Here is a 15125-nt window from a genome sequence, read left to right on the forward strand (position 1 = left end):
TTTTTTTTTTTTTTTTATGAATGAACGACAGAGGAGGAAATGGGACGGGAATCTGGACGCTTTGTGATTGGCTACTATCGGTTGACGTCACCTCCGCTGTGACGTGATGCACCCATTCATAAAAAAAAAAAAGGAAAAAAGAGAAACAATCCTGAAGAGAAACACTCAGAGAGAAAGAGAGTGAAAGAAAGAGGTGACCGGACTGTGCGTAAAGAGTAGTGCGGTTACAATGCACGAGATCATGTGCGCATAGAGGAGAGGCGCAAAGGGAATCCACCGCAGGATCCAAGCACCTTCTCCAGGTTTGGAGGGCGGTGGGGGGGACACAGAAAGAGAGACAGAGAGAGAGAGAGCGAGAGAGAGAGGAGATCGGCGACAGTCAATCTTAGACACAGCAGCCTGAAACGACTTGCGATGGAGGAACTGTGCGAGATGGACTGCACGGTGCTGAAGCGGCTCCTAAAGGACGACAGCGCCAAGTGCCTGCTGCTGGACTGCCGCTCCTTCCTCGCCTTCAGCGCGGGGCACATCCGCGGCGCTGTCAACGCCCGCTGCAACACCATCGTGCGCCGCAGAGCTAAGGGCTCCGTGCTGAGCCTGGACCAGGTACTGGCCGGGGACGAGGAGGTCCGGGGCCGCTTCCGCTCCGGGATGTACTCCGCCGTGGTGCTGTATGACGAGAGGACCCCGGACTCGGACACGGTGAAGGAGGACAGCACGGTAACCCTGGTGCTCAACGCGCTGACCAGGGACTCCTCCGGCACAAACATATACCTGCTGAAAGGTAAATGTGCTTCATTATTACATTTGGCTCAACTACAGCATGTAATACTGGTAAAATACCAGTAGCACCAGTATGGTGGTTAAATTCAGATGCAGCCTCAGTAGCTCCACTGAGGAACTGAATTGTAATTTTACTGATGAACTGTGGTTTATTCTTGGATTATAATACTAATATTGGAAAGTAAATAATACAAATAACAAGTACATTAGTGTTCCCTATTACGCCGTGAGGCTACTGATGGTAAGACAAATAATTTATTTGAGTATTATTCAGCCTTAAGAATGGGAAGCACCAGGCTACAATAAACCCTTTATTTAGTCTCTAATGCTCTTATGACCAAATGCTAAAAATGTTTCTTCTTGAATGAGCCTTAAAAAAATATTCACAACGATAAAATAATAATAACTGTACACTTATGTGAAAGATTATAATTTAATAGAGGTTTTAAAGGTAATAATAATAATAATAATTGCTTCAAATTACATTAATAGCCTAGTTTCTAAGGATATGCTACCTACCCCCAAATGTGGGTCACTGCTCATTTTATTTTTCAACCTACATAATCTTATTTTATTGCCTCAATAAAGATACTGAATATTGTTTTGTAACTGCTCATTATCTTATAAACCTGAGATTGAAAGCAAACGCCTGCTCTATGCACATTTTTACTTTTTATTTTTTCTTACAATACATACACTCACTCAGTCACTCACAGCTACACACATTCACACACAGTCAGACCAATGGCTGTGAGCTGAGTGAATGAGGTAATGCTGATGTGTAGAAGCCACTTCTAATCAGAGGGACTTACAAGACACTAATGATCATTTCAGAAAAGAGTCCGCCTTGTGTAAATCACTGATGGGAAGCAGAAAAGTCTAAAAATCAACACCCGATTTGCTCACCAGACTATATTTAGACTGCAGGAAAAATCTGAAAGCCAAAGCTGCTGCAAGCTGTGGCGCATTCTTTTTTGTGCATCCTAATGACGCAGGCGCCTTGAAGCTCAGGAGTGTATGTATGTAGATTATAAAGATGACATTTCCCAGTTAATCTGATTTGATCCCCGAGGTGCAGAGAGCAGTGGTCAGCATGCACATTTATAAAAAATAAAAAAAGTAAAGGGATGATGAAATTGTTTCCAAATCCACAACAGTAGACACAGAACAGAGTAGGTCAGGGGTCAGTCTAACAGACTTTACCGATTCACTGTATGCAGAGGAGAAAATCCTGGTGCAGATTGTGTGGGAATGTTAATGTGGGCCACCATGCTTCCTTTTTCCTTAAGTATGCCTACGTAGTGTGTTTTATGCATATAGAGCCCAAACATGACGTTTCTGTCTGTGGTGTCCAGTAGTGAATTTAATCTCATATGGTTTACTCCGACATTGCTTCAAATGTACTGCATCATTATTTTTGGTATACTACAGTCATTTCCTACAGCAAAACACTGCATATGATCTAATCCATTTGAAATTGGTGTCTCTTTTTTTTTTACAGGTGGATATGACAGGTTTTTCTCAGAATACCCAGAGTTTTGTTTAAAGACCAAATCCTTACCAACCCTCACCAGCCAGTCCAGCATCGACTCTGCCTGCTCGTCTTGTGGGACACCACACCACGATCAGGTAAAGCACAACACAAGATGAGTGAGGGCAGACCAACCTGAACTCAAACTTTATCCACCTTTTCTTTATTTTATTGTTTTTACTTTAAAAAAAAAAAAAAAATTGTTTTTACTTCTTCTGTGACAGGTTCTCATTTACATTTAATTTGCCTTGTCTGGTTTTATTTCTTTTGTAAAGTACTTTGCAACATTAAGAAAAGTGCTATACAAATAAAAGTTTATTATCATTAGATTATATTATTTCAGGTTGAAAAGAGAGCTTTTAAAAGCATAATTAACATCCTCCGGTGTCAAACTAGTGTAGGTCACGTGTAAAGCAGCTTCTGAGCATGTGCAGCCAATTATTAAAACTGAAAATAATGAGTGTTTTCATTCATAAAATAATCACAAATGCCTATCACATGTCACCAGACCAAAAGCCAATGTCTTGACTTTGCTCACTTGGACTAACAGCATTCAGTGTATAAGATGTAAAAATATGTAACAGAAAAAAAATCAAGAAATTTTATTTTTGTTAAATAAATGATTAAAATTGATAACCCATATTTAGTATTTAAATATTTATTAATGTCCCATTAGCTAAAGAATCAATTAAAAGGCTGTTTTGACTTATTAACCTGTAAAAGTTGCCTCCACTTTCACACACTCACATTTAGAGCTACTGAGTGCAAACACTGGAGGATATTTGCCTTGTTCAACCGAACTCTACTGTTGTTCACATTCAACCACATTATCCCACCCAGTGTGGGAATTTAAACCAGAGAATGTGTAGTTACAGACTTGTTTCTTCTGTCTGTAGGCCATGCTAGAGAAATCAACATAAACTGATAGGAACATTTGCTGAAATCCACTTCTTGTTTAAATTCATTTTTTGTCTTCACCTCTGAGTCACCTCTCCGTCACTTCCTGTGACCCCGGTGGCCTCGTTTTGTTGGTCGATCTGCTGCTCGAGCCTGCAGTTTTTGTGCAGTGCTCAAAGTCACATGTGGTTTGGGTTTAATTCCCCCGGAACGCATGAAGAGACGGACGCAGACAATTCAGCCTCTGTATGTTTTTCTAAGGAAAAGGCTTGACAGTCTCTGCCTCACTGTCGGGTGGGAGTTTTAATGCAAAGAGTACTGTAGCTTCCTGTTGCAGTATTGATATGATGGACTGGGTAAAAGCTAGTTGAGTATCTCGCTTGTATTTTTCCCCATCACCCTCCACCCCCCTCCTCACATTACATCTCTTAGCAGTATCGATCATTTCCTGACGCTGTGTCAGTACTGAGGTCGTCAGCGGCAGTGACATAAACAGACACAGCCCTCGTCAATAAGTCTCACTACCGGTATAGACCGCCAACAGCCTGACCTCTCAGATATAGTGAAAGGGAAAACAAATCATTGATATGGTTCAAAATAAACATAAACTGGCCCAAAATTGCATTAGTAAACACAGGGATTTAGTTGCTCTTTATGTAGTGAAGACTAGAATATTATAATAAATAATAATAATAAATGTGTAATATGTAATGCATGTAGTTAAAGTCAAGACACAACTTACACAGATACTAGTGGAACCATCCGAAGCCAAAATATTTGTATTAATCATGAAAATGTGTTGTTTTTTGGTTTTTTTAAACCATGAAGGGTTTATGTGTTGCATTGTGAAAGATGATGGCAGTGTCGATGGTGGTTAGGCATGGGGTTAGAAATTTAAATGTTACGATCAACAATTCATATTTTTAACCAACACTCAACAAAACTAGAAAGGACAAACACATTTTGACCTTTTTTATGTTCCTTGAGACACTGTTCCAGGATGTGTGTGTAACAATCCTTCATGTACTCGGTCAGTCAGTGCCATGCCAGTAGAACTGACTTTCTGAGGAAATCTTGCTATGGAGCATGTTTTCGTCAGAAGAACAATTTTTTTCGACTGATAAAGATTCATCACAGAAAAATGACAATGTTTCCCAATAGAAGAATGAGAGAATGCGGTGAATACAAATCGCCAAGAAAAGGCTGTCGAACATTCGTGTACTGATACGTGAAAAGACATGCTGATATTTCCATATGAAGTCTATTGTTGAAAGATGTTCATACAGTTCAGTTTGTCAGATGCTCGGCTCATACAGTGAGTTGTGTTTCCGTAGGTGGAAATAACTTGGTTTGAGACAGAAACTAACAAACTAAATGGCCCATATCAAATGACTCTGCATTAATTACACAGATAATAAGCTGCCCCTGTCTGATGATAAGTGTGGCTAATGTGATTAACAAAATATTTAAGGTCATGCTTATACTGAAGTCATCTGGCCTCCGCTGCTCACTGACACAGTGAATTCTTTGTCTTATCCCCGAAGCTGTTTTTCATTTGAGTAAATTCTCATTAACATGGCTCTCCGAGCTGATTGGGTCAGGAGATGTTTCTTTATGGAATCACCCAATGAATGAAGACTTACTTCAGGACTGACTGAATTAATTATGAACATACTCCCTCAGCCAAAGAAATAATTGATTAACCCTTGCCCTCCCGTCTGTCCTTTGATCCAGGGCGGTCCAGTCGAGATCCTCCCGTTCCTCTACCTTGGCAGCGCCCTCCACGCCTCAAAGAAGGAGGTTTTGGACGGCATAGGAATCTCCGCCTTGCTGAACGTGTCGGCCGACTGTCCTAACCACTTCGAGGGGGCGTACCAGTACAAATGTATCCCTGTGGAGGACAACCATAAAGAGGACATCAGCTGCTGGTTCCTGGAGGCTATTGAGTTCATAGGTCAGTGAGTAAGCATGTGTGATGTGTGTGTGTTTATTTGTGGTTATCCCATGGTGGGAAACCACACATAGAAGTTTACTTCAGGCGATAGCATATTTTGTGCTTTTTGGGTTTTGTTTTTAGGTCACATCACTTTTAGGTTTGTTGATTTTTTTCATTTTTATTTTGGAACAAGCTGTTGCAGTGTCTGCTTGTAGACGTGAAATATCTTTTTAATATTAATAGAAAAACATATGAAGGTCTACAATTTACAATTATTTTCATTAACAATTAATCTGCAGATTATTTTCTCAATTAATTGATTAATTGTCTATACAACAGCAGAAAATTTTGAAAAATGCACATCACAATTTTTTAGAGCAGAAGGTAATGATATCACATGTGTAAGATATTTAAGTTAATATAATGCAAGAACAGGAAAAGCAGCAAAATCGTTAAAAAAAATCATTTTAGAGGCTGAAACCATTAAATGTTTGTTAGTTTTGCTTGAAAATTGACACAATGGTTGCAGATTAATTTTCTTTCGATTGACTAATCCACTAATGGCAGGCCTAGACATGTTTACTTTGACTAATCACTTGTCAGTTAAACAGTGTGGGTGGGACTGTGAAGTCCTGTCTTCCTTTGGATTTTCTGTTGAGGTAGTTTGGGTTTTAGTCATAGTGGCTCATTACTGCTCATGTTAACTAAACAGTCCTCTTCTTCTGTTAATCTCAACCCGACCGGAAATGTAAAAGCGCTTCACTTCTCGTCTGGAGTCTGAGAATTATTCAGAGAGCTGCAGTGGACAAGCTTTCAGGCCAATGATGACAAATCAGACATTTATTCAATGAAAAGTGTCGCAAATCATTATTTCCAAGCAGCCCTTTATCACTCACATCTCAGCAGACCTAAAAAAGAACAAAACTACCAAAATCTAATCAGATGAATCTGTTACAGAGCTAAATGACGTAATACACTGTGTGTGTGTGTGTGTGTGTGTGTGTGTGTGTGTGTGTGTGTGTGTGTGGGAGGAACTGGACAGACGGCCGGGGGGGAATTATTGCATTTAAAATGATAAAATATTACACTCTATCATTTCTCTGCAGCATGAGTTCAGATATGTGTTTGTGTATATAATATAGGCAAGTGTGAGCTTTGCTTTTGCTTTGCATATCCATGCTGTGTGTAGACATTGTGTGTGTGTGTGTGTGTGTGTGTGTGTGTGTGTGTGTGTGTGGTGTGTGTGTGTGTGTGTGTGTGTGTGTGTGTGTGTGTGTGTGGGTGTGTGTGTGTGTGTGGTTCTGTGCTGTGAGTGTGTGTTTGTGAGTGTGCACTCTGATGTGTGTGAGTAGGTACTGGTATGCGTCATAGTTAGCTGCTGTGGGACCAGGGTCTGACTCATCCACTGTTACCGGGTGAACAGACGCTGTGGTGGAGTTACCTGAAATCTGTGCGTGTGTGTGTGTGTGTGTGTGTGTGTGTTTGTGTGTGAGAAAGAGAGAAATTAAGAAAGAAAAAAAAATGCAGACATCCGAGAAGCAGAGAAAGACACAAAGAGTGAAGATAGGGGAGGCAGCAATCAAGCATCTGTGCACTTAGAGAAATAGCAGCAAACAGTCTTCGATCTTAATTTTGCTCATGTGCCAGCGAGGTAATGAAGTGATCTGGAATCAAAGCAGTAATTTTATATTCAAACATCGGAAAAGCCAGCAGTGGTGGAAAATTAGATTAAATTCTTCAACATGAAAAAACAATAAATTATGTCCCTCCATTATCTTCTTTATATTGTGTGCTTCTAATTTCCTGCAGGCCGCCACACAGGCTGGAGGACATTACCAGTACTGTCCCAACTAATCATGCAAACGGAAGATGCAATTCAGAAAATTGAGTTACTGTAAATTCTTTAATCAGACTATTACCTACAAATGGTTGTTCACAGTAATGAAGTAATGGCGTGCTTCTAAACATACTGAAAGAGGCAGAGACATAAATAGGACAGGGAAGGAAGTGTGAAAGAAGGGATGATGACTCAAATTTTTTTTTTTGCTCTTGCATGGTTCAGTTAAATGTGATTTGCTGCTTTCTCACGTTGAAGCTAGTTCTCAATTTGACTACACAGAAAGGGGAAGGAAGGCATGAAAGTGTTGAGGAAAGGAAGTGAGGCAAAGCGTCGTTGTATTTCTGTTGTGTTTAAAGTACTTGGTGGCTGTTAAAAATGCACATTTAGGATGATATTTTTTTCTTTTACCATAATTATTAAGAGTCATAGTGATAAAATTTTTTTTTCTTTTAATCTTTTTGTGAAAAACTCTCTGTGCTCTCTGAACAGTCTGCTGCCGTCAGAGTTCGAATGGCGTCTTCTTCAACTGGAAAAAATTAACTGAATGAACTGCTACAAACTTGCTTGGAGCCATATTGCTCAGAGATAAAATACACATTCAGATCAGTTCACTTTCATTGTCCATGATGGAAATGTGAGCTTGTGGCAAACCACCATGAAAGCACCATTACAACAACAATAGAAAAACAAGACTGAGCCTGCATGCTAGCCCCTCTGTAAGGCTTTACATCTAGGCAGAGTTTTATTACAATTCATCCTGAGGGGGACATGAAAGTCTGAACCATCCCACAGTTTGAGATGAGATATTTGACTCGAAACCACAAATGTCAACCTCAAGGTGGTGCTAGAGGAAAACTCCGGGGAACAAAAGTCATTAGGGTTCATACTCTGGGGACCATGAATGTATTAAAAATGTGGTACCATTTAACAGATTTTGAGATATTTCATTTAAGTCAGAGAGGAAATAAAGAACAGAGATTTTTACATTGTCATTACATTTACATTGTCCATGGAAACCTCTGACCTCTGACCCGCCCCCTCTCTTCTCAGATTCAGTACGGGACTCGAATGGGCGAGTGCTGGTCCACTGTCAAGCAGGCATCTCCCGCTCCGCCACCATCTGCCTGGCCTACCTGATGAAGAGAAAGCGTGTACGTCTGGATGAAGCCTTTGAGTTTGTGCGCCGGCGCCGCAGCATCATCTCTCCCAACTTCAGCTTCATGGGCCAGTTGCTGCAGTTCGAATCACAGCTCCTCGCCACCTCTTGTGCCGCTGAGGCAGCTGCCACGGCAAGCCCGCTACTGGGACCCAAGTCTTCAGTAGCGACCGCCTCGACGACGGCCACACCCACCTCTCCGTTCATTTTCAACTTCCCTGTCTCTGTGGTCAACTCCGCCTACCTGCACCACAGCCCAATCACAACCTCACCCGGCTGCTGATGGACAGCCAATCACTCACAGCCTTCCCCTGACAAACTATTTGAGCACAGACTGGGCTGGTATTGGCTGGAAGAGCTGTCAGTCTTACTGACCGCCGCAGTATGTATATGCTTCCAGGGTGGAGAGTTGAGAAGCGTCATGGTGCCTGATTAAAAACTCAAAGACTGAAAAAAGAAAAAACTTTTTAAAGTTCAGAAACCAGCCAACGCTCCATCCATTTTAACATGAGATTTATTCAAACTGACCAAAAATTAACTGGCTTTCAGAACTTGTTTCAGTAAACACGTTTGGAGGGAGTGTTGGACTGATGTTTACTGAAGATACACCCTCTTCCTTGACAAAAAAAAAAAAAAAAAAAAAAAAACACGCACAGAGGTACACTGACACACAAACACAGACACAGAGAGGCATGAGCAGCAGCAAACACTCTTTTTCTCTTTCTCTCTGCCTCACACACACACACACACACACACACACACACACACACACACACACACACACACATTCATGACTACCAACTGAATAAGCTCAGTATGAAGACAGGGTTCGTTGCTATGGAGACGACAGGTCTTTAGGAGAGGAGATGGACACAGGAAGGAAGGAGGAATTTTAAGCACTCGCTCTTTCCCCTTTGGGTGTCCCTCCTGTTGCCAGACAAAAGAGATGGATGGAAAAAAGAGGGGAGGAGACGGTGATAGAAAGCAGGAGCCTCTTCAGTGACAGGTGCTCTGCCGGCAATCCGACCGGAGCTTCCTGTCTTTCATACGTCCTCTTCCTCTCTCTGCCCCCCCAACACCTTCCTCCCCTCTCATCTCCTTTTCATCCTTTTATATTCCTCCCTCCTTTCCTCCTCCTCCTCGTCTTCTCATCTCTACCTCTCATCTTCACCCTGTCCGCCCACTCTCCTCTGCTCCTCATCTCTTCACTGAAGAGGCTAAATAAATAAAATAAGATGCCAAATAAAGGCCAGGGCCCTTGTAAATGGACTGGGAAACCCCACTGCAGCCCCCTGATACACCCCTGATAGGAAACTCCCTTTGCTACATCACAAAAACGTTGTATTGGATGAAACAGCTGAAGGAAAAAGACATAAAAAAATGTGTTGTGTCTGGGACATTTTCATTGTCTTTTAGATCAGATGCAAACTTTAGAGCATATTGGCCCTGGATGAGAGCTACTTAAAGGACCATGCTGGAAGCTTTGTATCTTTTAAGTCATTATAAGTCATGTATTCTTTACTGTTGACCATCTTCCAAAACATACGCAACTTTAAAGACACTGGTTTCAGTTCTTTTCAGCAAGTTTATTTTCTTAGCGTGCTCAAATGAACTGAAAAAACACTGGCTATTGGATGGGATGCTTTGAAAAATGGTAAATTTTTTTAGGTAATGGGCTAAAATGTGCACCACCAGTGAATGGTCCCTTAAGATGTTTGTGCCTTGTACATAAAGGTATTCTGTGGATTTAGGCATCCTTGGATTTGCCAGGGACAGCTTTTTTTTTTTTTAGCTGCTAGAAAGCAGGCTGCTGAATGTTAGTCAAAGAATCTCAGCATTTCAGCATAGCAGTACAGAAGTGCAGCTTCTCTCTTCATGTTTACACAAACACACACACACACACACACACACACACACACAGTATACACTGTACATGTTAAAATAATGAGTGAAATAATGAGAATTAGATTTAAAAAAATAGACATTTGTGAAGAACTCAGGTTATTTTAAACACATTACAGAAATAATCCTACGACCATTTCGGGTTCCTAATCATTTAAAATGGATATCCTGACATTTTTGAGCAAATTGGATTGCAATACTTTCTCTCTTAGATATTATATCTTTTGATGTTTTCACAGATCCACCATAGATTTTTAAAGACCATCCATCAAGTTGTGGGTCTCTTCTTACCAAACATTAGCGACCCTCATTGTTCTTCCTCATGACACCAGTTAGAGAAAGATTTTAAGCTTTGACCTTTGAGGCTATAATCCAATAACAAGAAGTTGTCCCAAACATTTATCTCATTCAGTGTGTATCTGTACAACACAACAACTGTAACATTTCTCTGTTTTTGAAGATTGTACACAGTTCTCTCTGTAGCACTTTGACGTCATGCAATACTCTACTTACAATCCATTCACAAAAATCAAGAGTTGCAGTGACTTTTCAGGACGTCACATTCTAACATCACATCAAGTCTCCATAATATCACAATTAAAGACAATGATTTTATTGCTTCTGATTTTGACCAGGCTAAGCTCTACACTCTGTGCTAGACATCCAAAGGCACAAAGTCCCATAGTTGCTTTTATACCCAAGTCCTGATGTACATGCACAAAACACACAGCAGGCAAATACACACACACACACACACACACACACACACACACACACACACACACACACACACACATACAAACACACGGTTTCAAAGAAAACAAACCTTTTTCTGTTTTTGAAGATTGTCGGCACCTATCTCTGTAGCACTTTGAAGTGATGCAATACTGTATTTATAATTTATGATTGATTTGCACATCATGGTGATGTTAGACTGATTAGACTTTACATAAAGACATTTTGTCCATGTAGAGATAGAGAGAGAGAGAGAGAGAGAGAGAGAGAAGAGAGTGAAAAACGCAATACTTTGTACACATCTGTGTGGTCTGTACATGTCTGTCTGTCAGTCAGCCCGTCTGCCTCTCTGTGTTAGTCCATCTGTCTAGATTGTCTCTCTGTCTGGTCAATGCTGTTTACCCATCATGGCAATATCAATCCTCCACTTGGACATTTATATATATAAAAAAAAAACAACTTTCCCTCAATTTTATTGTGGAATGAATGATCTGTGCATTTATTTATTACTGAAGATCCACTGTTGAATAAACAATGTTCTTAATGAAGTTGTATACGTGTTCTTTGTATTAACTGAATAGATCTTTTTTATATGAATCATCTCACCAACATAACAACTTGACATCATAAATGGCATCCTGGGGAATGTAGGAATTTAAAAAAAATCATGCACACAGGTAAAAGTGCAGTAGATAATGCAGGTTTAGCGAATTTGGGATCCAAAAGGGAAAAAACTGAACTGAATTACAATACAATATCACTGCCATAATGACTGCCTTTGCATGGCAAAGATTAAGAAACAGATTTTAGATGAAAAGGTTCAATAAAAATTATATGTAAGAGGTAAAATAATGGGTAATAAAAATAGTATATATAGGTAAAAAAAAGTCAGGTGTTTGAAAGTCTCCCCACAGTTACAGAGCTATAGCTTTGATTTCAACATTCCAGGAGTTCATTTAGTAGGTTTGGAAATAGAAAAAACAACAGCAATAAAATCCAAGTTTACAAGTACTGCAACTGCTAATGGGTTTCCCTGCTGATATCTCTACAGCCATATGCAGGTAGCTCGCCAATTGTGATTTAAATGATAAACAACAACAGGTTCTCTGACAGAAGTCCTTTAAATTGTGATAAAATAAGGAAGCTGTGAACAGCATTCTTCATTTGTGTGTTAACAAACGTGCTTTCTTGCCACAGAAAGCTTAAAGAAAGTTTAAGCCTGCAGCACCATCCAGTGGTGAGTACATGTACTTGTCCTCACTCAGCCTATTTCAGCTGACATGAAAAAAAAACATGGCACAGGTATGGGTGTGATTCCAAGTTAGGTCACCACAGCCTCAGTGATTCACGGTACTTGCCCTCGTACTTCCTTGTCCCCAGAACTCATTTGTTATCCAAAATACTTCTTTGATTATTTGCCTGCCTGCCTTCTCACTCCTCAACCAATCCAACCAACAAAGGCAATGATTACTAGCCAATCAGAGGCAGAGTGGGGCGGGTCATGTCAACTCTATGGTAGAATTCCTGAATTTGCGTCCTGCAGCTGTAGCATTGACAGCTAATTGAAGTGTTATATCATAATGGCGCATAAACGCATTTTACTTTTTTTTTTGGCAAACCACCAGCTAAAAAGAGTCCAACTAAAGTCCAGCCTGCCCAGGACAGCAGCTCGACCAGCACTCCATCGCTTTCGTTTGGTTTTACTTTTGTGTCTGAGACGGAGACCGCCTGCCACAGCCTCCGACCGGAGTATCAACCCTAACACCGCCACCAATGAGGGGCCTGCTGCTACCAGGTGTCGGGCTAGGACTGACTTGGTAGTAGTTGAAGAGCCTTCCCAGCCATTGAACTTCAATTTCCCAGCTACACGTTCTGGTAAAGAAACTTTCAGCCGCATATTACAACTTGGTTTCCTAAATAGAAATGGCTTCATTATGTCAGGTTGTGTGTAGAGCGGGGCGATAAATTGATTATATCGATAAATTAGAATTTATGGTTTAGGATGATGTTTAAAAATGAAAATCAAATTTCACTTTAACATGGGTTAATTATGGTAGGGAACCACCACCGCTTCCCTGAGCTTCCGTAGTTTATAGTAACGCGAGAGTTCTCAGACAAGTGAAATATCAACATAGCAGCATGTGCTATTAAAAGTGAGAAGATCCTTTGTTTTTTATGCGTCGGTTCTCGAGCAAACCACTGTCCGTTGTAAAGTTTGCCAATAGTCTGTGGCAACTTAAAGCAGCACCACGGCTAATTTATTCCAGCATCTCAAACAGAGGGACACAGTTGAGTGGGAGAAGTGTAAGGCACTGCCAGTTGCACAAGACAGCGGCAGCCCTAAAACACCTGCTAAAAAGCAGGTAGTGTTAGCGGAATGCACATGGCTCGTGGAACGTCTGCACGACTACAGCCAGCGGCACTGGCTGATCAAAGCTCTGGGACTGAATGAGTGGACCAGCCTCCAGTGTTTTGGACACAAACTACACAACGCCATCAGTAAATGTCTAAATGACAATGAATAATTGATTTTGAACTGTGCGTAAATCGGGTGTGGTGTAAAAACAAAACTTTATTTTTAGGCCATATCGCCCAGCTCTAGTTTTGTGTTTTGCTTGTATGAAAGCAGTGGGGGAAAAATCTGATTGATGAAGACAATTTTATGGTAAGCAATTGAAAAATTCAAAGAGCACGAGAGATCTAAGTTGCAAACCGACACAATACAAAGACTTGTTGCTTTATGTAATGTACCGATCAACGCCCTCTTGCCCATTGCTGCTGCCAAACAGCAGGGAACCGCACGACACGTTTTGGAACTATTGTTCAGATCCATCATATTCCTGGGAAGCAAGGGAATTGCCATAAGGGGTGACACTACACGTGATGAAATACTCGTCGGTGCCTGCCCATCTCTGGCCTCATCAGAGCAGACCTTCTCCACCTTGAGTCGCCTGAAAACATGGCTACGCAACACCGTGACCAGGAAGAGACTGACTAACCTCTCTGCATGTACACATTGACATTTTGAAGTCATTGGACATCCATGCCCCGTCCATACCCAAAGCCCGAGCGCAATGCCACCTTCGGATTATTGTAACTACTGGAGCACGTCGTCTGCAGCTCAAGGTAAGATGTTTGGTTTATTACAAGCTGCCGCCGAGCAGTTTAATAGTCCGTTGTCAATACATTTTAACGTCACACTGATATACATTTGCTGAAATGTGGATATTTGGATATGGTCTTGAAATAAGCTTTTGGCCCTGTTACAATTGAGGCATACATTTTGATGATGCAGTTTTGTAAGCTGCAGCCGAACAGTTAAACATTTGGCTGTCAATAACTTAAAACATCACACTAATATGCCTATTTGGATATGTTCTTGTGTGCCCTATGCAATTGGCTTTTCTTGTGTATTGCAAAGCTATGGCATTATTGTGAGCCATTATTGTGCAATAGCATTTGCATTACTGAGTTTCTGTGTTTTATAGACGTTGTGGTTTTGGTCTGTGTTGTGGTAGCATTGTTGTAGGCCTAAGTTGTATTTGTATGGAGAGACACTGAATATGAATTTTTACAAAATAAGTTTTGACATGTATAGCACCCCCAACTTAAAACATCTTCCCGTCCTCACTAAATTGGTTATCCAATACATTGGGTATTGGTAAGTAATCAATTATTGGCTATTAGGAAATGAACAAAATATTAATATTAATTAAAGTAATTAATAAATTAATTTTGGTTGTAGTTATTAAGTTAATTATCAGGTCAATAATTAGTCAATATCAAAGGTAAAGGATTTAGAGTAGGACTACTGAGTAGAAGTTGACAAGATGTACCCTTGTGCAACAGAAACACACCAGCAGGTATACTCAGACATTTATTTACAAGATAACAGAGGTAAAAACAGACAATATCTAATCTAGTGAGTACATACAGGTGTGTGTGTGTGTGTGTGTGTGTGTGTGTGTGTGTGTGTGTGTGTGTGTGTGTGTGATAAAGACAAGATGTGTGGTCGCTGTGACCACATTGCCTACACAAGAAAGACTACAAACAAGATGGCGTTAAACAAAAAGTAACTTCACAAGATAGTGGACTCCAAAATTGCCACAGGGAACACATACCATGTGGGGTAGGGAAAGAGTGAGTTTCTTTGTTTAGGGCAATTCATGAAGTCTAAAGGGTGCCAGGTTAAAAGAGAGGGTTAGCTGCATGCAAGTCTTAGTACTGGGATGTGCTACAAGTATGTGTGTGAACATACTAGTATCAACAGTGTACCTAACCAAAACCAGAGGTTAAACAATCGTGTGCTTAGCTTAGCTGTGCTTTTCTAGGTTAGGTTACGTCC

The 15125-nt window shown here is 40.7% G+C and overlaps 1 protein-coding gene across 1 annotated transcript; it reads left to right on the forward strand.

The window, feature by feature from the left end:
• The first annotated feature begins 23 nt into the window (after positions 1–23).
• Positions 24–11328, forward strand: dusp4 (dual specificity phosphatase 4). The gene is made up of 4 exons (XM_056403710.1): positions 24–784; positions 2285–2412; positions 4946–5165; positions 8038–11328. Exons 1-4 carry the CDS (start codon positions 415–417, stop codon positions 8424–8426), a joined length of 1107 nt encoding a protein of 368 aa, XP_056259685.1. The 5' UTR covers positions 24–414; the 3' UTR covers positions 8427–11328.
• Positions 11329–15125: the final 3797 nt, after the last annotated feature.

The sequence above is a fragment of the Seriola aureovittata genome, chromosome 18 (genome assembly GCF_021018895.1).
Source record: "Seriola aureovittata isolate HTS-2021-v1 ecotype China chromosome 18, ASM2101889v1, whole genome shotgun sequence".
NCBI classification, from domain to species: domain Eukaryota; kingdom Metazoa; phylum Chordata; class Actinopteri; order Carangiformes; family Carangidae; genus Seriola; species Seriola aureovittata.

What these genes read in the sequence shown, in the direction of transcription:
- dusp4 (XM_056403710.1), top strand. Translation starts at nt 415, where the DNA reads ATGGAGGAACTGTGCGAGATGGACTGCACGGTGCTGAAGCGGCTCCTA. An exon ending in GGACACCACACCACGATCAG is followed by an intron (nt 2,413 to 4,945) that starts GTAAAGCACAAC and finishes CCTTTGATCCAG; the next exon opens with GGCGGTCCAGTCGAGATCCT. An exon ending in GGAGGCTATTGAGTTCATAG is followed by an intron (nt 5,166 to 8,037) that starts GTCAGTGAGTAA and finishes CTCTCTTCTCAG; the next exon opens with ATTCAGTACGGGACTCGAAT.